Source organism: Aquila chrysaetos, chromosome 12 (assembly GCF_900496995.4).
Source record: "Aquila chrysaetos chrysaetos chromosome 12, bAquChr1.4, whole genome shotgun sequence".
Lineage (NCBI taxonomy): Eukaryota > Metazoa > Chordata > Aves > Accipitriformes > Accipitridae > Aquila > Aquila chrysaetos.
Window position 1 is genome coordinate 23,516,266 of NC_044015.1, and position 24,243 is coordinate 23,540,508.

At 38.8% G+C, this 24,243-nt stretch overlaps 1 protein-coding gene across 7 annotated transcripts in view; it reads left to right on the top strand.

Moving 5' to 3' along the window:
- Positions 1–24,243, top strand: part of ABCA4 (ATP binding cassette subfamily A member 4) — an 86,827-nt gene that overhangs the window by 29,228 nt on the left and 33,356 nt on the right. For 5 of the 7 annotated variants that reach the window (XM_030032592.1, XM_030032590.2, XM_030032589.2 and 2 more), the window contains 10 exons: positions 1,104–1,243; positions 2,344–2,460; positions 3,229–3,426; positions 7,958–8,163; positions 8,969–9,145; positions 12,082–12,304; positions 14,131–14,352; positions 16,289–16,493; positions 19,116–19,214; positions 23,260–23,484. In XM_030032592.1, the coding sequence (XP_029888452.1) occupies positions 1,104–1,243; positions 2,344–2,460; positions 3,229–3,426; positions 7,958–8,163; positions 8,969–9,145; positions 12,082–12,304; positions 14,131–14,352; positions 16,289–16,493; positions 19,116–19,214; positions 23,260–23,484 (1,812 nt within the window). The remainder of the gene's footprint in view (positions 1–1,103; positions 1,244–2,343; positions 2,461–3,228; positions 3,427–7,957; positions 8,164–8,968; positions 9,146–12,081; positions 12,305–14,130; positions 14,353–16,288; positions 16,494–19,115; positions 19,215–23,259; positions 23,485–24,243) is intronic. The other 2 variants (XM_030032591.1, XM_030032593.1) reach the window with 2 other exon arrangements.

Genomic DNA, 24,243 nt, shown 5'->3' on the forward strand with positions numbered 1-24,243 from the left:
AATCTCTCCTTTTAAATAATCAATTTGATACATGGTGGCTCTTCTGTTTCTGCATAAAAGTACATATATTTTTGTAGCAGTAACGTTCTACAGCATAATTAAATCTTACATAGAAAGTATTTCAATTTACCAGTTTTTGTTGCTTTGATTTCCTCACTTACCTTCTTGCTATTATAATAGGAGAGACTGCAAAGAGGAGCCAATTTTATCTTTTCTACCATTTGATATTTTACCTTTTTATTATGTCCCCTTCTGTTTTCTCTTTAGTTTTTCTCTACATTTAGAATACCAGCATTTTTTTCTGTACTAACAGTCATATTATAGCTGGTAGTAGATTTCTGTGTCCCTTCTGCTATGATAGATAGGGTGGCATGGTTACAATGTACAGGTGAGCACTTTGGCTGTAGAGAGACTCCTACCTTTCACCATTTGTGTTCATACTTGGCTCTACTTATGTCTGAACCTTCAAAAGACCTGTAGAAAGCCCAGTACTCCATTAATTCAGCCAGGGAACAAAATAGTTGCATACTATCCAAATAAACTGATTACTTCATAGTGCAGGAGTAAGATAGAAATATTTACATTAAAATGTTTAGTTCTAAATTATTGTAGGATCCAGTTCTGAACTGTTCCGGAGTTCAACATCCAAGCCTGCTGGATCTCCAGTCCAATAGTTTATACTGTGTAAGAATTAACCACTAACAGGAGAAAAAACAGCTTTGTATCAGTAAAAACTACAATACAAAGGAGCTAAGTTATTAGGAGAAAAGCAGCTAGAGCTCAAAACTGTTTAGTGAGATCTGGGCTGTCTAGTTTCCTTCTATTTGAAGTACCTTAGAAATAACAGGAACTTTCAAATGGTTAAATTTATTTATGTTTGCTCTTCCAATTCCTATGGTGTCTACTTTACAACTCCAGTATCTACTTAATAGTCTTTTCCATCTACTCAGGTGTTGTACTTCTACATTGCAGAATGTACTTAACCCATTCAGATTCAAAATCCTTTAAACTGTCCATATTGCCAGTAAAAAGCCCTGCAGGACATTATGTATGATAGGATTTGAGTAGGGTTACATAAAGACTGTCTTTCTTTCTGTCTTTAGCACCCTTTTGTAATGCATTGATCCAGAACTTGGAATCAAACCCTTTAACCAAAATAGCCTGGAGTGCTGTGAAGCCCCTGCTGATGGGAAAAATTCTCTTTGCTCCTGATTCACCTTCTGTACGGCAAATCCTAAAAAATGTAAGAAGTTCTGAAATACAAAAATGTATATTTCTAAAAAATTGCATCCTAAGAAGCATCTTTGGAAAAACAGTGACCCAGCTACCTCAACCTAATCAGATTTTCTTCTCAGAACTCCATTTGTTGTGATAGTCATCAGAGGAGGGACAGTTACTCTTTGTTTAAAAAACAGGAGGCAGATCTTCACTGATTCATCCCATCTTTGTCCACACTAAATGCTTTTTCCAGCTCAAGTAGCCTTTTGTTGGCATGATTCCACTTTTGCACTAGTAAAAATAGTAATGTTTATATATATTTTACAGATGTAGGAACATCAGCAGCTCTGTGCCAGTAAATATTTAAATGGGGCAGCTATGAGGCTTGGATAAACTCATTGAGACATAACACTGAGAGATTACAAACCAATAGCAACATCATTGTTTAGTATTATATATGTTGAAATGATAAATAATTTTCACTTCATGAAAATAGGATGGAGCTTGGACTCCAGCTAACTGCCTGAAGTTGGGTGAAATGAATCTGAGCAGTTAAATCAAAGTTGCATATGACCTAGGTTTTGGCCACCTCCTAACCAGCAGTTCAGTTACTCTCAACATCTATGTAAGGGACAGAAGAGCTGCTGTTCGTAGTTCACACAGGAAAACATCAGATTTACAGCAGCCTAACATTTCAAATCTTAACTAATATCTTAACTATGAGAGTATCTGTCTTCTCTAATTGCCTCCCATTTACTCATCTACCCACATCATCATAGTTCTTTAGTTCTTAATGGAGAGATAGTCAAAGGGAAAAAGAGAGGAAGACATCATTCTACCTAAACCCTGAGCATTTAGAAGAATTGAAGTTAACTGGGGTTAATGTGCACTTGTTTTTTCCATTACATATACAACAGAAATTTATCCCAAGTGACTTGGATTTTACAAATTCTTTTTCTGAGCATTATTAACACTTCTGCTATTTTAACAAGTTTATTAAGTATTGAAGGTAAAAACTACATTTGTAAGTTACAGGTTTCACTGTCACTGAACAGCTGGATCATAAATTCTGTTTATTTATCTCCTTAGCTTTCTAACAGTCTTTTCTGCTGTTTTATTCCTCAGGCAAACTCCACTTTTGAGGAACTTGAACGCCTCAGGCTGTTGACCAAAGCTTGGGAAGAAGTAGGACCTCAGCTGTGGTACTTCTTTCAAAACAGCCTGCAAATGAATATGATACGTGTATGTTATAACTTAGCAGGGATCCTCAGTAAGAGCAGCCTTTTATTATCCTTTATTTTTACCAAGGGAGAAGAGAATTAATTTGGAAGGTTTGCCTGGAAGCGTAGCCTTTGCAGCAAGGAATCTGTGGCCTTTAAGGCTTATGGACTGGTTACTGGTCTTGGTTTGAAGGCTAGTCTTAGATGCATTACAGCATCTCTGACAAAACATCAGATCTGGACGCTCTCTAGGATCTGGTTAATGACTTCTTAATAAAGGCAGCAACTGCTACTTCCCTGTCTCTCCAAAATGTCCTTCAATAACAGACAACTTGATTTTCTTGGGTTCTGCATAGGCAAAGAAGGCAGTAGGGCCATGTTTTTGCTGGGCCCAGCAATTTACTACGTTAGGAAATTGTTTATTTTCACATCCCTTAGATCTGACTTTGATCAGCTGCAAGTAATATCTGTGGTTGAAGTTTATAAAGCAGTTCATATCTGAGAAAACATTTGGTTTTTCACACTCTTCTATATTAGATTAGACATTTATTACATTTATCCTCTTGCTTATAAGGAAACAATGCAATAGTCAAGGACATGTTTCATCCATTCTTCAAGTCTCACCTCCAGTTCAGCTATGCAATTGCCCATTTATAAAATTAATTCCTTAGCATACTGTTTTGTACTACTTCATAGCTCAGAAAGAGCTATGGAAATGGAAGCCTTTCTAGCTAAACAGGACACATGAAGAGGATCATTGTAACGAAGCTGTCCTGGTGTGTTTCCTCAGGACTCTCTGAAGCACCCTACAGTGAGGGACTTCTTGAACAGCCAACTGGGTGCTGAAGGCTTAACTGCTGAACACATAATCAACTTTCTCCACAATGGGTCTCCAGGGAGCCGGGAGAAGGGAATGGCAGACTTTGACTGGCGGAACATCTTCAGTGTTGCAGACCAAGCTCTGCGTTTGCTCAGTCAGTATCTGGAGGTAAGGTCAGCCCTCCCACTGCTGGGAATACTTGTAGAGAACATCTTAAAGCAGGGTAGGCAGTACTTGGGGTCTGTGGCAACAGACAAGAAGGTTAAAATCATAAGACATCTTCATTCATTTCAAATTTAATCTCAATATTAAAAGCATGTTTTTAAAATAATACAGCAGTACAAGAGCATGAATACTTACCCTTATGAAAAAAACCTTCAATCTGATGATCCCCAAATGCTATATTCAAAATGTTGGTTGAACGTCTGAACAGACTTTGATGCTGAGAGGCAGAAAGTGAATGCAAAACCTCATGGAAACTTTTTTTGTAAGTACTAATAACTGACAGGCCACTAAGTTCAGCAAGACCAGGACCAGAGAAGCTATTAGTTCTTTGGTAAGTCCCCTTTCAGGTTTTTAAGCACCTGATCAATATTCCATTGAAACCAATAACGGAGTTTCCACTTGTTCTGTAGCCACTTCTGACAAGGCACCTGTGTCTCTTTCCTGGAATCTGTACCCCCCTTCTCTAGGGTGCTGTGTTTTTAGTGGGGCTCTCTGAGGCTTTTTGAGAGCCACAGTGCAGAAAGTGAGATGAAGTTTCATTACATAAATAAAAAATGCTAAAAATGTAGATGAAAATATCAAGCCATTGTAAAAATACTTTGGAAGATACTCTGTGTAAGATGTTACTCTGGTATGGGCAATCTAACTTACTGATGAGTTCACCAGATTCAGATTAAGTCTAGTGCAAAAAAGGCTATATTTTTTTAGAGGGCTAGGCAAACTGCTACATCCATGTCTTCCCAGATCTGGGTAAGTGACACCAGGAGTGTTTTGTTTTACTTTGGTTTGTTTTTTTTAATCCTGCGTATTTCTGACTGTAGGTAAAGGTGTGTTTGCAACTGAACCTGAGATGGGGTGGATTCCTGCTAAGTTAGATAAATGAAATGCTGACTCTTCTTTGTAAACTTATGAGCCCAGGCAGAACTAGTGGACCCTGCAATGTTGCAGATTAACTCTGAGAGTTTAAAAAACTATTGCTGTTGGCAGTAACATTAATACTTGGGAAATCAACACTTAGCATCTGCCATATGAAGGTCAGGGTCTTTATAGAGATTAATTACATCTTACAAGCATCTCTGAAAGAAAAGTATATATTTAGTTATTATTTAATAGCTAAATAAGCTGAGCCTCAAGCTCACAGAGAAAATTGTTGCTAGTTGTAGGCAACAGGACCAAGCCTAGCTCTCTGAATTCCAATCCAGTTCAGTCTAAAAGACCATTCATCCACTGCAAGAAGGCAGGAACTGAGAGTTTATCTTATCTCTCTTTAGCTGTTACAAGAGGGAATAATAAAGCTTTTGCACAAAGCTCTGCTGATTCTTCTGCTGATCTTTTTGCATCATGTTAGCAGAACTATTTCTTACTCAAGCTGAGTGAAATATATTGCTTGCAGCAGGTCAGTGCTTGAACATCCACAATATCGGAGCAGTTACTGTACCTGGTAATAGATCTTTGTGTCCTGAAGTTCTTTGTAATGGGCTTATTCTTTTAAGTCTGCTGTTTACACTGAGTTGTTAGCATTTGAGAACGTTTTCACACAGTGCCAAGCACAATGGGAACAAATAGCTCCCTTTCAGGGACCATCCTACTCCTTACTATAGTATGCAATGAGGAGAGGTGTGCTGCCAGCAACTATCTTTGGAGTCTCCAGATCTCTGCTGCAAGCTGTGGTGCAGCTGAGAATCCCACAAATTATGCAGTGGCTGCTCATCCTCACCACCCCAAGAATTTCCTGTTCTTCCCTTTGATTACCTAAGGCCACAGAACAGCTAACCTGTTTGTGAGAGCTACCTAGTCACCTCTTTATCCTTATTGTCTGGTTTTATCTCCCAAACCTGCTCTTAGTATTTTAGTTTTGGTTTTCCCACCTTCATTGGACCATTTAAAATTGTTAAATAAATACTGGGAGAAGATCTGAAATAAATTTCCCCAAGTGGTTGATGAATTAATTTTGATATAGTGAGGTTTATGAAGGCACAAATTGTGTTGCAGTTCACTGAAAGAAAGCCTAGGTAGAGCATGCAGCCTTTGTTTTGAATGCAATTAATGTTAAGGGAAAGAAATTCTAGCTTTTGGCTAGTAGATTACAATATAAAATCTCTTTTCACTTTCAAATTGTGTGAATTATTGCAACACTGGTGTCTTATCCTATGTTCTTACAGAAGCTTTCATTTCATTCTACTCACACAGAAGATCTATAAGCATTTGTGTTTTCTCTTTCGAACACTTGCTGCTTCCTTGACTGGACCCCTGGATAAGATCCTATACTGCTCCTCAGCCCAGTCCAGACACTGTCTATTCTTCAGTGAAAATCTAGACAAGATCAGTTGTCTGTCAGTACTTTGCCAGTGCCATTCCCACAGATGGCCCTGGAGAACTACATGAGTTCTTCTGCAGCTGCAACAAGTACCTTGAAAATAATTCCTCAAAACAAAGAAACAGCAAATAGTCCTCCAGACACTGCAGATATAGTTCCACAGCAGGACTTTGCTGTGGAAACACTGACACTTTGGCAAGAACTAAACTGAGTTCCAGAACTCAGTTAACTGTGTGGGATAAACATATCCCCAAAAATTTAATACAACCTGAACCATCAGTCTAATTTTATTTCTTTTCTGGCATACAAACCAGAAAGTTTTTCTGCCTTATTTTGCTTTCTGATATGAAATTCTATGTAGTTTAATTTTGTAAAGCAAACTAGGAGAATGAACATTTGCAAAACACCAGGAAGAGTAAACCTACAAAATAATAAAGTTATCAATTTAAGTACTGTTTTGTTTTGCTGCCAGTTAAGAATATATTTTCATATAGATCCCATTAAACTGTAATACTTCAAGTTTTAAAGGAAACAGAGCATGATTTATCACAGGGAAATGTTAAATTAAGGATTCTTTAAGATATCTGCCCATTAAATAAGAAGTTGTCTGTATGCGCACTTTGATGTGGAGTAATTTTTGGTTATTGACCTGCAAGAGATGATCAAGAAGATAAGATCAAACAAGTTAGCCTCCTGGAATTTTTTGAAGCAAGGTAATTCAATAAGTATCTTTCCAGTCCATCAGGGGGTTAAATACTTCTACTCTCTGGTAATGTCTTGTCAGTTCTGAAGGGTGGAAGCTAAATATACAAACATAAGTCTGTAATGTTACAGATAACTAATGATAGAGTTTGTAGTGTTCACAATCTTGTTGTCTTACAATGCCAGTTAGGTAGGAGTTAAATGGGGGGGGACATAAAGGGCTTAGATTTTGATGACTTGGTGTCTTGTATATGGAGTGATAGTAATACATTTCACAATAATGACAGAGACTAAGCAAGAAGGCAGTTTGCTGTGAAGGGTAAACTACATTTTATTATTGAGATAGCTGAAGCATGTTAAGTTAAGCCAGCAGGTTAATCACATGCCAGAATTTGGTAGGGACACAATATTATCAGTAAGATCCATTGACTAGTTGACTGGCATTAAATAGGAATAAATGCCTAAATACCCAAGAGACTTTAAGATTCAAATTTATGCCCTGACTTTCCCAGCGCTTCACTTGACAAAGTGCTTTTCAGCTGAAGTCCATGGCTAATGTGCTTTTCTTATGGATCAGTCATCCTTTAGTTCCCTGGTGTTCACTCAGGCACTTCCTAGGCTGAAAACATGTCCCAAAACTTGAAAAAGGATAATGTTTTGATTCAACTAGACTGCTAAAAAGCCTTCGTGGCCAGATTTATTTTATAGCTCAGTTAATTTTATCTCCTGGATGCAGACTCTGGAAACAGTTCCTGATGTTGGGACCTCATCTGTGCTGCAGCTTTAGCCCTTCCAATTCAGATATTTGCCTTTTTGAGGGAACCTTCCAAGTATAGTCTAAGTGGCAGAGTTCACGTTTCCATGGCTGGACGATTACAGCGGCTTAAATATATTTTTAAAATTTTTTTCATTCTATCTAATTAGTAACTGTGGCACAATAGACTTTGGCTGAACCTAGTACTGGCTATACTTTTTGTACAGGTACATCTAAATTTGCCCTGTCATACTTAAGTTGCAACAGTAGCTCCTGCTTTAGTGGCCACCCTTGCTTGATTTCTTACTTGTCAGGATGGACGCTTCTTGAGCTTAGAGGAGGCGATCCTTAAATATCAGGAATAAGCTGCTTTCAAAATTACTCCATTAACCCACATTGACCACAGCAATGCTAAATCTGAGGTTTACAGTTCTTTTTAGGGAGAACAATGTTTCTGAGCTTGTATTGATAATGCTGTGTGTTTTGAATTTGTCATAAGAATTAGACTAAGACTGGGGAAGCTTTCAAGAAGGAGAGAGTCAACTTTTAATAGTTTCAGCATAAGCTTTTAAAGCTGAAAATAGCAACTACTTCAGATGAACCTACCTCCGTTTTCTGTTTTCAACCACTGATGTTTGCTTTAATGTATGCCTCTTAGTAGTTTATTCCTATGTGATTTTTCTCTTTGTGATTATTTGTAGTGCTTGACCTTGGATAAATTTGAAGGCTATCTCGATGAAACTCAGCTTACTCATCAAGCCCTTCATCTGCTGGAGGAAAACAAATTCTGGGCTGGTGTGGTTTTTCCAGACATAGAGCCTACAACCAGCAGTCTTCCACCACATGTGAAATATAAGATCCGGATGGACATAGATGCAGTGGAGAAAACAAACAAAATCAAAGATAGGTAAGTGGTGGTTCCTTCTCAGTTCTTGCCTGCCATAACACGAATATGAGAGACATAATGATATATAGAACCTGCATTGGATACATGCATGAAATGCAACAATATTCTCCAATAGTTAGTATGTAATGCCGTGCACAATCATCTCTAGTTACAAGTGGTATCACTCTTGTGATAGGCCAGGCAGTGGGTAGGTGCATGGATACATTGCAAAGGGATTGACTCTGCTCAGAATCTATTCAGTAACTATCCAGTAATCTGCTTAAGTTTTTAGTTGGATCCATCACTGGGAGAGGCAGACAAGGAGGTCCTACGTGGATTGTGACCCAGCTGTCCTCCACCTGGATAGCAGAACTTCTCTGCTGTTCCTCCTCAAGTTCCCCTCAAATGGACTCACTTAAAGGGATAGCAGAAATAATTTCTCAGGATTGTCTACATAGAGGAATATAATGGCGTCGTAGCTGTAGTCTAGCTGTTCCGGTTTCATCTCCAAGGATACTGTATTCCAAATACAGTTATTTCTATTCTAGAACAGTTACTGTGCTCCATGATTAATTTATGTACATTTTGGGCCAAAATTGCTATTCTGCGTCAGCGTAGAGAAAATTAAAGGAAACAAAAGAACCTTCGAGGTCATATACTTGCTCAAGCAATGTGGCCTGACAGAGCAAAATCTAGAAAAGACAACTCCAGCAGTGCCCCTACAATTTCAGTAGCTAATATTTATTTATTTATTTATTTTCCCCACCTGCCCCTGCCCTAAAGCCACTGTTTACCCGAATGATTTCCATGTGAATTTTCTTTTGAGGTACTGGGATCCTGGTCCAAGAGCTGATCCTGTGGATGATTTACGTTATATCTGGGGAGGCTTTGCATATCTCCAAGACATGATTGAGCATGGGATTATAAAGACCCAGACCAACGCTGAAGTGCCATTAGGAATTTATCTGCAGCAAATGCCATATCCATGTTTTGTGGATGATGTGTGAGTAAAAGCAGTTTGTCTTAATTCTGATGAATACTTGAATTGCTGGGTGCTTTAAGACTCTCAAGCACCGGTTCTAACCCTAGTCCTAAGGTATATATGCAAGAGCAGTAACTGAGACATAACTGAATGAATTTATTCTTCTTATCCTGTCATAACCCAGACTCCAGAAGCTGCCTTTGCCAAAATGCTACCCCTAATCCCAATCCTGGCCTTTGTTGCATCTAGGCAACCAGTGTCCAGACCTAAAATGAACACAAAACTTGCCCCTTAAAAGCAGCGATTTTCTTCCAATTTTGCATATCATGCAAAATAAAAAAAGGGACTTTTTGGCCTTACTTTTCCAGGCAGTAATAATAACCTAACCTAAACCTTCATATTGATTACAGCCAAGAATCCATTGTCAACAGGGCACCACAACTATAACGCTTTGATCCTTAACAGCATCAGCCCTTGAAGTACCTCTGTGATTACACAGGACCCAGCAAAAATGTGAACTTTTAAAAAGTTTTTATCTAACTAAAACTAAGTCTCATGCTATAGCATATGACCAGTGCCTGTAGCAAAACTGAACACAAAGCACAGACCCATGTTAGAACAAACACTGCATCCTTCAGTTAACTATGCAGAATCCATTGAAGTATAGTAAGCTTCTTTTCTCTAATTACATCTCTAAAGCCCAGCTTTCTTTATATCCAAAGAATCATTTCCTAAAGAAAAATTGAACAGAAAATGCTTGTCCCAATGGAATTGGTACCTCTCTTGCTATCTCTGTAAGTCTTGAAGAATCAAACAACCTAGTCTCTTCAAGTGTATTACCAAACCCTAACCCTAGACTTAATCATGTCTAGATATACCAATACACAAAGCTGTAGTTTTTGGTCTTTGAAGACACCTACAGGCCTTGCAGAATCCCAAGAAATTTAGGCTCTTGTAACTCTTTCTTACCAAAATCCTAACCACATCCCTAAACAGGATTCCATTTATGGAATCTACATGACTAGTATCTGCAATTAAACTGGATATATAGCATTTGTTTCTGTTAACATCAACCCTTTTCTTTCCCTTGTGGATGCTAGTGTTCAACAATAACCTGGTGTCCTCTAACCTTCTCCCTAATTCCTGTCCATGTTTTTATGCAGATTGACTGTTTCTTGTCTTAAATCTCACATAAATCTAGCAAAGGATTCCAGGACTGTGGCTGCAGTTCATTATTGCAGGCACCAGGAGCTTCCTTCCCTGGTGAAGAGCAGAATAAAGAAGCTAAAGAAGAAAGAGGTGGTTTGTTGCTCTGTAATGAGAAAAGAAAGGGACTGTGCTCCTGGGCATGGAGATTTCATGGCTACATGGAGACAGAGGGGCTGTGAATGCTGTGGCCCCCATTAGCACTGCCTGAACCGTCACATGTGCTCCAGATTTTATGAAGTGGTGCCTCTTCCCTGTTCACAGTCTGCCTGTTCCATTGCTGCAATCTGTGCTACTGCAGCTGTCTTGGTATACATTTCACTCCAGAGGAGGAAAAAAAAAGGCACTATAGAAATAATTTCATAGTTCTGTCAGCGTGCTCTGTGCAGGCAAATGCTAGTACTTCAGATAACGGCAAACTGCAGACATACGTAATTTGACCTGTCATACCCATCAGTCATTACCTGTTGTTCTGACAAAATGTTGCCCTGGCAAGCCTGCTGTTTATTTACTCCCCACTGAGAATAGTGCTGAGGCAGAAACCCCATCTGTGCAAAGGTTCTCTGAAGCCTGCAGCAGCCACACACAGTTCAGGGCTGATATCCAAACCCGGTGATGGCCTCTGCAGAGAGCCTGCTTAAGTGAAGCAAGCGCATCCTCATGGTAAACATGTATGTTGTGCTATGCATGGCCTTGTGCTGGGTTACATGTGTCCACCAACAGGCAAAACCCAGTGTAGCCCAGGCCATTCCACAAAAGCATGGCTTTGTGTCAGCAGGCCAGATCGCTCTTCAGGAATTTTTGGTAAAGTGAAGATTTTCCATTTGTTTTGACAATGGAGTAGCTATGATAGCATATGGCAAAAATGTAGTTCTGTAGGGGCCAGATTTAGGAAGCTGAAGATTTTTTGCTCCTTTTTGGTTTTAGCAGATCCAAGCTTTTGAGCTTTAAAGAATTAAGTCCATTTGGGTTTTGGGGTAATTTCATTGAAAAATTGCAATCCCAAATTAATGCAAAATATTTTCAGCTTTTTCACCCCCAAATCTCTTCCTCACCCTGACAGCACACTTGGGGCAGTGCTTCACCAAGGATCATCTGCCAGGGCTGACGAGCCATAGAGTCTGGGGGGAGGGACAGAGAAAGGGAGCAGCACCTTCATCACAGTACATGAAGGGCCACCCACAGCAGCCTGTCCCAGCACTGTCATTTTGGAAGTGGTACTATGTGGGTCAGTCACAGTGCATTCCCTGAGTCATGGTTTGTATGAATTTCAACAGCCTTGCTGGCAGCATCTGATGCTTTCAATGGTTAATTTGTTTAATTCTTTTGCCAGTGAGTTTTAGGAGCATAAAACCACAGTGACACTCCCAAATTGTTAACGTTAGCATATGTCTTAAAATATTCTTTGTACATCATAGTAAAAGTATTATGGCAATTCACTGTGAAGAGAGATGTATTTTCATGAGCCACCACATGTTTTGTAGCCTTCAGTAACCCTTAGAACCTCTTTGTAAAATAGAAATAACATTTATCTGTTTCATGGGAGTGCAGCAACCATTAGTTCTTTACTATTTAGGTAGCTTGTGAAGTTCACCAGCAATGTGTTACTGATGTTCAGACTGAGAATTTCCAGTCCCATGTTTAATAAATGCATTCTTCCCCACTCCTTTTCCTTTTTGTTCTTGCTTTTCATCTCAATATTTCTCTGTTTTATCTGAATTTAATACATTTCTCCCTTCTTGCTTTGGTAGCTTCATGATCACCTTAAACCGCACCTTTCCCATCTTCATGGTGCTAGCTTGGATATATTCAGTTTCCATGACTGTGAAGAGCATAGTGCTGGAGAAGGAAATGCGTCTGAAAGAGGCTATGAAGAACAGGGGTATAACTAATGGGGTGATTTGGTGCACTTGGTTCCTAGACAGCTTTGTCATGATGGCTGTGAGCACGTTCCTCCTCACAGCACTGATTATGGTAAGGATTGCCACTTTCAAACTCACTATTCTGTTTGCACTGCTGATACCAGTTTGCCGTTGAGGAAGAACAGTAGCCATTCATAGGGAGATGTGAATGGCTGCTGGCCTGTTCTGATCGCAGCACATAGCAGGCACATTCTTCTAAGCAGACCTCATGACAGCATCAGCACTTGGTAGAGACAGAAAGATAAATTCACTGGTAAGATTTATTGTGAGATCCCCCACAGAACACTACATCAAGCTGATTACTCTATATATTGTATTTCCTGTAGACAGAGGCAGATCTCTCAATAAATAATAATTGTTGCTTTAAATAGAAGGAATTATAATATGAAGAATTTTAATCTTGTAATTCACCGTATGTGATTCATTTGTAATATTCAGTGCTTGCCTGCTTAGAAATTATGCCATTATTTCAATGGAAAAAGACTGCAAGGACAGAACTTTCAGGAAAGCCTGAAAAAAAGAAAAAAAAACCAACCAAAAAAAACCCCAAACCAACAAACTTTTGCTTCTGTAACTCAGAGTTGCTGTAATTTTTGTAACTTTCCAGGACAGTTTGGATGTTGTCTCTAAGTACTACCTCTTATCTCTGTTACCTGAGAACCAAGCTCCTCCTAGCTGCTACATTTAGTTTCATAAATCTCTAGCATTTCGATAGGGAAGAATGCCCTTGCATCTTTTCTGATGTGGGGAACTGGTATTGGTATAAATGCATAGTGAGAGTTCAATCCACTCTATTTTATCAGCCTGTCCTGATGAGTTGTTCTAGTTCCTTGCAGTTCCATTACAGCTTGGGTGGGTAGAGAAAGCTTACTTTATTTGCTACACTGGTTTAATTAAAAATCAGGAGGTAATTAATACCAGAGAGGAGTGTACTTATACCTATGATTCACTTCCTCTCTTGGATTTCACTATGCCAGTGTGAGGCACCTTAGTAAATACATTCTTATGAGAGATTGTATCACTGTTGATAAAGAAATCAGTCTCAGAGGCCCAGTGGCATGTTGCAACAATGTTGAGACCTATTCATAGCCTTATAGACCTATTTGAGCCTTATATAAGGCTCAAAACAAAGTTGAGCCTAATAAATAGGTCTCAACATTGTTTTTTAGGTGTAAATACATTATAGCAGTCCATGATCTTCTTGATAAGGAGTGTTTAATCTACAAAAGCTCCAAGGAAGAAAGGTCAATAAAAGTTCACCCAGTGGGTGGGTTAGTACACAAGGATCTCTGAGAAACTTGGATTCCTCAGATGTGATACCCTCCTGGAGTTTGAATATCATTCAGGTGCAGAAGCTTTATAATTTTCCTGTTTGTTTGGGGGTTTTTTTAAGATGCATTTTGTCAGGCTTCCTTACATTGTCTTTCCTGCACGTTGAGCAAGTGAACTGAGGAGAAGATGAGAAGAGATCAATGAAAATTTATTATGATAATTCAAATAGTTTTATTTAAAATGTATGAATTTCTAAGCAGGCACATCTTGCTTGGAATCATTTGCTTATTAAGACGGGGACAGAATGCCCCTATGATCAGTTACGATCTTAATTCAGTCATCAAATATGCCTATGAACTCCACAGCCTATTGTACTAACCTGAAGTCACAATCCGGGAGCAGGGATGAAGTTAGATGAAGGATTTGTTATTGTAATGACCTCAGGTGTTGAAACATTACTGCCTCGGAGAGTTAGAACTTATATTAGGTAAGAAATGCTGGCTTATTACTCATTACATGTTACATGTCAATGGCAATTCTGACCTTTTCTGCTAGTTCAGAAAGGGTCATTACTACTAAATTTTTCTGTTTTCTTTTTGCTTACAGTCTGGACAAGTACTACATTATAGCAGTCCACTTCTCTTCTTTCTATTCCTACTGACATTCACCACAGCCACCATAATGCAATGTTTCTTGTTCAGCACCTTCTTCTCCAAAGCAAATCTGGCAGCTGCCTGCAGTGGAGTCATCTACTTCACCTTGTACCTTCCCCACATTGTCTGCTTTGTCTGGCAAGACCGCATGACTGTTAATCTGAAGATCCTAGCAGTAAGCCTTTCACTGATTATATGGTATCTTTGGGTTCAAATTTTAGCTGCCCTTCTTACTGTGCCTGTATGAGTAACAAAGCATTGCACACCTATTCTTCTCTGCTTTTTTGATTCGGAGAGGGGGAGACCTCTGAATCTCTCTCAAATAATTAGGGATTGCAAGTGAATAAGCCTTTAGCAGGCCTAGTGACCAAGAAATATTTTCATGGCTTTTAGAAAATTCAATAAAATTAACTTTACTTTTTGAATGCTAGGAAATTAGCATAATGTTCAAAACACTTCATTGTAAGTCAAAGCAAATTTTTCTTCTGGTATGTTTAATAAATACAAAGGCAATTCATGACATGGGTTTGGTTATCTTTCTTATGTGCTATAACGTAGTTAACAGGGTAATATCTAATGATGAGAAGACCTCAGGTTCATGTTCCTTCTTTACCTGAACATAGAGTTAGGATTTGAACCCAAGTTCCAAAGCTCTGAGAAATATCTTCCATCTAAGAAGTTGTAGACATTCTCCATGCAGTGCTTTCTTCTTGGTTCTTTTCCATTATAGATAAGATACTTAACAATTCAGTGGAGCTGGAAACTTCTTGCTGTTTTTTGAAATGGAACTGTGAACTTACAAAATTATTCAGACTGATTTTCTGTTGCCCAATGAATCAGGAAGGGGAGTGGGTGCTTGAATCCAGTCTCCTCATCTTTGCTGAGCATTCTAACAACCTAGGTAAAAGAGAAGTACTGTCTTCTCCTCTTACACTAGGAAATCTAATGAAAAAGAAAACAAAACACTTTAAAAGCTGTAACTAAGTGTAAATATTGGCTTTCTTAACTGATGTACTGTACAGATGTAGTATATACCATTTTTAGTTCTACCAATTAGGGCAATAAAGTGCAAAACTTGATCCTGTCATTAAGTAAGGAAATGAGTAGGGCTGGCCTCTGACAGGTTCTGATTTGGGAAGAAATCTTGAGACTAGCACACAGTCTAAGCAGAAAGACAACTCTCTTCTCAGCCTAAAGTGAAGGAGGCGGCATCCATGTAAGAAAGGATATTTGCTGGCCACAAGTCATGAATATTCTTCTCTGTTCCTGATACGTTTGGTCTTATATGTGTTGTTCGAAGGTCAGTCTCTGAAAAAGAGCTAATTAGAAAGGATAAGGGGTGGGGTATACATGTGTAGGGAGCCTGAAGAAAAAAAAAAAAAAAATTAAGGACAAGTAAAGTAATTGAACAATAAATATATTGCTGAAAACCAAACATTTTTTACTTAGCACACTATGATAGTGCCTCACTGAAAGCTGCTGTTGGGATCCCTCTTGTCCCCTCATTTTCCTAAGGTCTGGCATTCCTGGCTGAACTACATACCCTGTGAAACAGCACTGTATCACTTCTTGCTCTGGTTTTTTGCAGTCCAACATTGAAGAGGATGTTTGGATACTATAATGGTTTATTAGTTTGTTGTGTGAGAACCAGGTAGCAGACACACCAGGGGAGGGGATGGTTGTGGTTTTCCTTATCCTCAGCATCTGGTGTACTTTCTGTCTTGGTACTCATAGTGGCCCTGCCCCATACACTCAGGAAATGTTTTGTTTCTCCAAGATAGGCAAAGGTGTACACTGCAAACTTCTAGATTCATCTATAGTATTTTCTGAACAGAGATATTAATGGAAAAAAACAAGCTGTGAAGGTTGCCTAGTAGCTAAAGAAATACAGCCAAGGTTGAATTCAGTCTATTATGGCTAAATAGTTAGAATTGCCACTGTTCAGAGGATTAAATATCCCAGTCCAATATAAAAGTTAAACCACTTTTCCCTGATCATTTGTTAGGCATTACCAAGTTTTGAAGTCCAGTCTCTAAAGGTCATCTTCTTTTGTGCTTGCTTTACAAAATGTCCATCTGTCTGAATTGAATGTAATTTTTCCTTTATTCCAGAGTTTGGTCTCTCAAGTAGCTTTTGGTTTTGGTACAGAATACTTGTCACGCTACGAAGAGCAAGGTCTTGGCCTACAGTGGGGTAACATCAGAACCAGTCCCTTGGAAGGAGATGAATATAGTTTTCTTTTTTCCATCAAAATGATGCTTTTTGATGCTTTTCTCTATGGAATACTTTCTTGGTATCTTGATAATGTTTTTCCAGGTATGTCAATTTCTTATTCGTACAAAGTAGTGGTAGTTGTTGTAAACTATGTTAGTCTAATCAGTCTCTGAGTATTTCTCTGTCAGAAAAAGGGTATTTGACATTGTAGACCATGAGTCTTATCCAGTATAGCACCACTGGTTTATTAAGGGCTTCCACTTTCTCTCTTTCTTTTTCCTTTCTCCTATTTTAGTCCTGAAAAGAATAGGAAAGGAGGAAAGAGTAAGAAGAAGAATGCAATTTCTAGTCCTGTTTTAAAATTTAAATAGAAAATAGATCTTCAAAAATATCTGTTAAAGCCCAATTTGTGTACATATTTTTCTTTCGAGAGGTTTCAACCATTTCTAGTGAGAATTTTTAAGATTTTTGAAAATATAGAAATAACAGTTCTAGTTCACATATATACTATGGTCACATTAGGCCAACTGTTCCTTAAAGGATGGTACTATTTTCTGAGACATATACTGTGTCCTAGGCAGCTGTGAAAGTTCCTGTGTGGATTTATTTTATTTCTAAATGGGCATCCTGGTTTTAGTGTGAGTTCACAAAAGGATTATCAGTTTAAAAGTTTGGGAACTTTCTTTGTGAGAAAATGGTTTGTCCTTGTACCTTAAAAGATTATCTTGCTTCTTATTGAATATTGTTACAATATAATAAATGCAGACTCTTATGCTGTCCAAGCAAGTGAGCTTTCTTTTCATTAGTTTATTACTCCCACATGTGAACTGCAGTTCCAGAATGTGTTTCTTGGCAGATCGCTTTTTTTTTTTTTTTTTTTTTTTTTTTTTTTTGCTTGAGTGGTTACTCAGAATTTGAGATATTGCAGATTTTCTAGCTATGAAGGAAAATTAATGATGTATAGGGGGGTAAGATGGTGCTTGTCTGCACACATCACTAATGATAGTTAATCCAAATCAAGAAAAGATAAGGATTTGTTAAATGGTTTTAGATGTGTCTGAGGATATTTTGCTTCAAAATTAAAGTATGACCTATGCTTTGGTTTTGTCCCTACCAAAGTGAGCTATGCTACACCAAATTAATGCCTTTTCAGTTTTTAAAAAATGTGTCCTCACAAAGAAGTTTAATGCAATTTTAATATACTTATTTTCAAAGCTGATTTGCAGTAACTTTACTAAAAGTTCCTATTTGGAGAAGCCCGTGTTGCAACTCTGTTTATTTAAAAAAGAATGGACAATGTACTATTGCCATGAACGCAGCAGGAATTAAACAACATGAGTTTCTTTGCTCATAGATCCAAGTTGTTTTTTTTCAGCCAGCGCTTCACACAAAAGTAACGCCTCCCAGGGTTTCTATTCATTAGCTTCATTTCCTCCCAGTATTTGCTCTGAGTGTCTCCTTGGCTTTTTGCTCCTCTGTTCCTGTGGAATTTCTCATAGCATTTCTTTATCACACACATGCAGACCTACCAAATCAATGCTGTAGTCTTTGAGCTTACTATATGAGTTCCCTAGATAATCCTTTGAACCATACGGTTCAGATCCTGCTCAAGTTTTCTCTGCAGCCAACCACCCATTGGCACACTGGACCTTTGGCTATTTGAGCATTCTGCTCCATAATGGAGTTTACTTGGGTTTTGCATTCATCCTGAATGAGAAGCAGTTGTTTTGGCCACCAGCTTCAAAGGGGTATAATCCAGTCCATAACAAGTACAAGGCAAAACTGCTTATGGATGCAGACAGAGCATTTGTATGCGTTAATGGGAGTACAAGTGGTCGCCTGAAATACAGGGTATTTTTGGTAAGTCAAAAATAAGCAGACACTTTCATAAACAGTGGGTTTCAATATAGAAAAACGGACCATCTTTCAGTGAGCATTACAAATTCCCTTTGCCTATTTTGAGTAAGTAGCACAAGACCAATAACATCTGGGTTCACAAGGATACCAGTTTTAAACATAGCAGCTCAAATCCCTGCATTCTATAAATCAATATGATCCAGGAAAGCAGTGTTGACTTGCACTAGCTCTAGTCTGGCCTGACAAGAACTGATAAAGTTATCGTACTTTGTATTTTCAAAACAAAATCAAGCTGTAACCAAAAAAGCCCATTTCTGCTTAAGAAAAGGATTACTCTGTTGTCACTTTTCCTGCAAGGCTGTGTGCTGAAATAATAGCCAGAGTCTCTTTTCTTATTGCCAGTTGTGAATTCAGGCCTAGGGTATTAAGTGTAAATATAATAAGCTTTTCACTCATGTCAACTCTCAAGTGTTAAGTGGGCCTTAGAAGAAAATCCCTGAGTGAGGCTGGGATCCTATCTTAAGTAGTCAGGGTGTTCCTTAACAGCTGCTGCCTGGGTGGTGAGGATTCAAATTGTCCCCATGTAGGGAGTAGATTCATTCTGTAATTAAACCACATTCTACTTAAGAAAAGGTACGGCCAATCAGATCACATATTTTCTGAATATTTTATTCCTGTCCAAAAGAAAAAAAAAATCCACAAACAAAATCTATTCTGTCAGGTACTTGGTGGATGGTTTGACCTTCTGATATGCAACACTAGGACTGCAAGTGTTTATAATTATAGCTCAAACTTTACCTAGATGAATTTGTGCCTACCAAGGAATGTGTTTATGAAGTGCACTTTACCTACTTATTTTTGCTTTAGGGGACTATGGGCTACCACAGCCTTGGTATTTCCCTGTGCAGGAATCTTACTGGCTTGGCTCTAGAAACCCAAAAGCTGAGAAAACAGCAACTGCTGATGGTAAGTTCTTTTAAAACTTTGGTGTTTAGAAATAACTTCAAAACCACTGATCCGCTTAGAGGTGACTATGTAACGTTTCCATTACCTGGGCTGCTGCAAAGATTAGAGACAGCTATACACTGGGAATCTCAGCAGGTGCCTTTGAACTTTGAGTGGCCTGCTATTATTGGAGTTATTAGACGTCAGTCACTGTTCCATCTGAGAGCCCTTAAAGCATGGGTTAACAAGCAACATCAAACCCCCACTCTCTAACCAACACCTTTTGAGACACTCAAGGAGTTCTTATTGCTCAACACAGTATTTGTGAAATGAGCCAAAATGAAATAGAATGTTGATCTTATTTACGCTAAGGCTCCCCCATTTTTCTAAACCTGATTCTTTTCTATCTTGTTTGACACTAATTTAAGTCTGTTTACTTTGGGTTTGTAAGCAAGATCAAAATTTATGCCACCCTTGGACCAATGTGGATGAGTGCAAAAGTCCTGCTTTTGTGGATTTTTTTTCTGTGCATTGATACTGGAGTAGTTAAGAACAACATGTGGATGATTGTATTTAAATAAGAGTTAATGCAGACTGATGATTAATGTCTGGAATAGAGGCTTGCTGAAGGTGGTGTTTTGAAATCTGTCTTAAATTTGCAAGGTAACAGTGAAACCAATCAAAATGACAGATGAAGAAATAATTTTTTCAGTCTTCTCATTACCATTCTTACCCTTCATCAACTCAGACAGACTGCTGACAAGGCAGTCTCATCTCGGTGATACCTATAAACCAGAAGGGAGTTAATCCTTTCTGTGAACATGTTGATAATACGTTCACTGCTCACATGTTTTGATCAGAAAAGAGGAGGTTATAACATTGGTTTTTGTGAAGAGGCTTTGCCTTTTGGTGCATTCTGAGGGAATAAACAGGTTTTCCTTTAGACTCGCTGTGAGGGTATTCAGAATGGTAGAGGCTTATCTAGATATTATGGAGTCTGTTACCTCCTTTGGCTTTGCAAATGCTGCCCACCAGCTTAGAATTTGACTCTCCAGGAAGGAGAAGGAAAGAGCCAAAGGAGGACTTAGAGCATGTTTATAGATGAATGGAAAATTTCCAAAGACCCACATGTCAGCCACTACATCTCATTGAATTTCTGTGGAATTTGAGCGTATCCTGCACCAGAGCTCCTTTGAATATCTCAAATTTGGAGCACAGTTACTTACAGGATTTTAACGTTTCCTATTTATTTAGTTTAAGCCTAAATTTAGTAGAAATGAAATCCATTTTCTGGTTACCTTAATGCCTCATAAGTTCTGTGTGTTCTTTAATTTATTTCCAATACAAGGCAGACTCATGATTTCTTAGTACCCAAACTAAAGGTTGTGAAAAGGCTTGAAAGCCCCCAAATATTCAGTTGCTCAGGTAGGTCAGGGTTTTTTTTACTTTATTGCCAGTTTTTTTTATTTTATGAGTTTTTTTCATAGCATTTTTTCGATTACTTAGACAAAACATTTTGCTTAAGTGAAACCTAGAGTTTATTTTGTGGGTGACATTACGTCAGATAGCTGAGCTGATCTAACAGTTCACTGTTGAGGAAAAATGGGGCAATCTTGCAGTCCCTTTCACAGCTCACATCCTAGTTCTGCTGATGCTTATCAGTCCCTGGTAAGATTAAGAGGTAGATCCTTCTGGAAGCCATTCCCAAAAACATGAAGGACAAGGTGATAGGAAATAATGAAGGTGGATTTACCAAGAGCAAATCTTGCCTAACCAGTCTGATTTTCTTCTGTGATGACTGGATCAATGGACAAAGGGAAAGCAGTGGATGCCATTTAACTTGACTTTAGCAAGGGATTCAGGGTGGATTCATGTAGTATTCTGATAGCCAAATTGATGAGATACAGGCTGCTTGAGTAAACACTAAAGTGGGTAGAAAATTGACTGAACCGTTGGGCCCAAAGGATTGTGATCAGCAGTACAAAGCATAACTGGGGACCAGTTATTAGTGGCAGGGGTCTGACACTGGACTTAATACTGTTTAAGGACTTTATTAACAGCCTGAGTGATGGGATAGAGGGCACCACGAGCAACTTTGTGGAAGATATCAAATTGGAGGCAACAGTGGAGTGCAGGGCAACTCTTCAGAGGGACCTCAACTGTCTGGAGAATTGGCTTTATAGGAACCTCATGGAGTTCAACAAAAGTAAATGCATAATACTGTGTCTGGGATGGAATAACTCCACAGGACAATACAGACTGGCTACCACCTGGCTGGCAGGCAGCTGTGTAGAAAAGGTCTGGCTGATAACGTGTTGAACATGAGCCATCAAGTGTGCCTGTGTAGCTATGAAGACCAGATGCATCCTGGACTTTATTAGCCAAGAGTATAGCCATCAGTTCAGGGGAAGTTATTCTTCCCTTCTAGTCAGCCCTTGTGAGGCTGCATGTGGTGTACCGTATTGTCCAGTTTGGGGATCCTCATTGAAAGGAAGACATAGAGTTACCGGAGGGAGCTCAGTAAAGAGCCACCAACTTGATTAGGAGCTGGAGTGTATAACATACAAGGAGATGCTGAGAGAGCTGGATCTGCTCAGCCTTAAGAGAGAAAGCTAAGATAGAGCTAGACTTCTCAGATGTGCCTAGTGGAAGCATGAGAAGCAATGGATGTAGGCTGGAAAACAGGAATTCTGATTTAATATAAGAAAAAAATTATTTATTTTGAAGGTAGTTAGAACACTGGAACAGGTTGCTCAAAAAGGTTGTGAAAACTTCATTTTTTGGAGATAGTCACTGTAATCTGAATTGGCCCTATTTTTTTGAGGATTGAACTGAAGATCTTTGGAAATCCCTTCTGATCTAAATTATTCCATTATTATGTCAGCTAGCCTGAGTGTGCTGATACTTATTTCATCCTTTCTTCTACAAAACATTGCCTTGGGTTTTCTCAAGCAGGGACAGTTGGAAAGGTCATCTCTGATTAATTCTTTTGTAGGAGGCATGTGATTCTTACCTAGTTGAAGAACTAAGACTCTTCAGTGCCTCAGGTTACTTGAACAACTGTAGAACTTTTCTCAACACTTATCTTTCCTTCAAGGGTAATATTAAGCATTTTCCTAATTTATCATAACTGGTTAAAGTGTTGGGAAGAAAACTGGATAAGAAAATATCAGATAATGTAAATGCACAGCTGAAAATAAAGCTAAACTGGTAAATTATCTTGGTATTTTTAAAATTTACTTCTATCAGTGCACTTTTGTATCTCCCGCTTTGCCATTTTAGGTGACATGGTGAACTTGCTTATGTTGCTATTTGTGCACCAGGTAATTTTATACAGTTTTATGGGCCAAAATTTCTTACAGCAGAAAGTTACAGTGGAATTTCACAACAAAATTAAGTCCGAGACCATCTGATAAATTACAATTTTGCTAGTTGCACTCTAGGCTTGAATTTGTATTATGTAAACAGTTCCTGCAGGGGCTCCCTCTTCTTACATCACTGTTCTTCCTGCTTCAAGCCTGTCCCCATTAGGGGTTTTATGTGACTGTTTTCCTTCATGGCAGCAAGGTCTAAGACCAAACTGGAAAGCCAGAAATTATTGTACAAAAGTTAACACCAACTCATGCATTCTGGCCTGGACCTAGTCTCTTAATCTAAGTAGCAGTTTAGCAGTTTGCTTTTCATTTAACCTTTTCATTTTGTTTTTCTTCCTCTCACTCTCTGTAAGTCTGGGAAATGTTTGTATGGCCTTTCTGTCCATATGGTGAAGAATTTGGTCTACAGCTGCATGGACAAAATATAAAGCATGTACCTAATATTAGTCAGGGTCTTCTACTCTGAGTCTATAATTGCAAAATTGTCAGTCATCTTCCTTAAATATCTGTTCCTGACCCTGTGAAGCAGATTTTAAGCTACATGGCTGTGAGTGCTGTGTTCCTAACCTGATAATTAATGCTCTTGGAGAGCTCAAGGCTTTGGACTACCTCCTTTTCCTCAAAGCACCTCTAGAGATAAGAGGAAATTAACTTTTGGTTAATTAAATGTTGGTTACATTTGGTTTATATAGAAAAAAGTCTGGAGTCAGAAGGCTGTGTGGATCAGAAGGCCGTGGAGGGGGAAAAAAATGAAAGCAGAACAAAGAAATCTGAAGAACCTGAAAAGCCAGAAGAAAAGAGTGACAACCAGAGGGAGAAGGATGGTAAAAACAAACAATGTAAACACAAACGAGAAAAAGAACCCGGCGAGCAGGGGAAGCCTAAGACAGATGTCCAGGACAAAGATGAAATTAATAGTAAGGAGAGAGAGCAACCTGAGTACTTCTGAGATACTATACTCATTGTACTTCATAACAAACTAGATGTAGGAGTGACTGGAGTCAAACCAGAAGAGCCCAGTAGGCTGCAGAGGATAGCATGCGACTGCCAGAGCTAAGCTCAGGGGAGGCACTGACTCTCCCAGCTACACTCTTACTGATTCCTCTACATTCACAATCCCTCAGACTATTTTAGCCACCATGCATAAGAGAGCTGCCTTTCAGAAGAGCTCTGTAACTTATTTTTTATCATGCAAATACAGGCTGTTTCTATGGCAAGTTAGTGTTCATGCTGAGGGAAGCCTCAGAGACATACATTGACTTTGTAGAATTAAACAGAGCCATGACTTCAGTAAAAATCTTAATGCTGAGAGAAGCGTTCTTCCCTCTTAGTCCCCCTCTCCCCCACTTTTTTTTTTTTGCCTATCTTTAGTGTGTCTTGCATCTGTAGGAAAAGGCTGGTTTCAAAGGGATTTATCTGAAGTGCTCTGTGTGTGTGTCTGCAGCCTTTTCTGATGCTGACATTAGCCACCACCTAAGAATTCCTGAATGACCTGCCTTGTTTTCAAGTCCCAATGTCATCTTTTGTAGGGAGCAGAGGAGTTTTCTGTATGTGATGCTCAGAGGAATGCATGTGGATTCTGTAGCAGAAGTAACTACTACAGACAGCTCTCAGCCCACTCTGACTCTCTTGAAAAGCTAGAGATAAAAGTGGGGTCATCAGAGCTCCTCACGTAG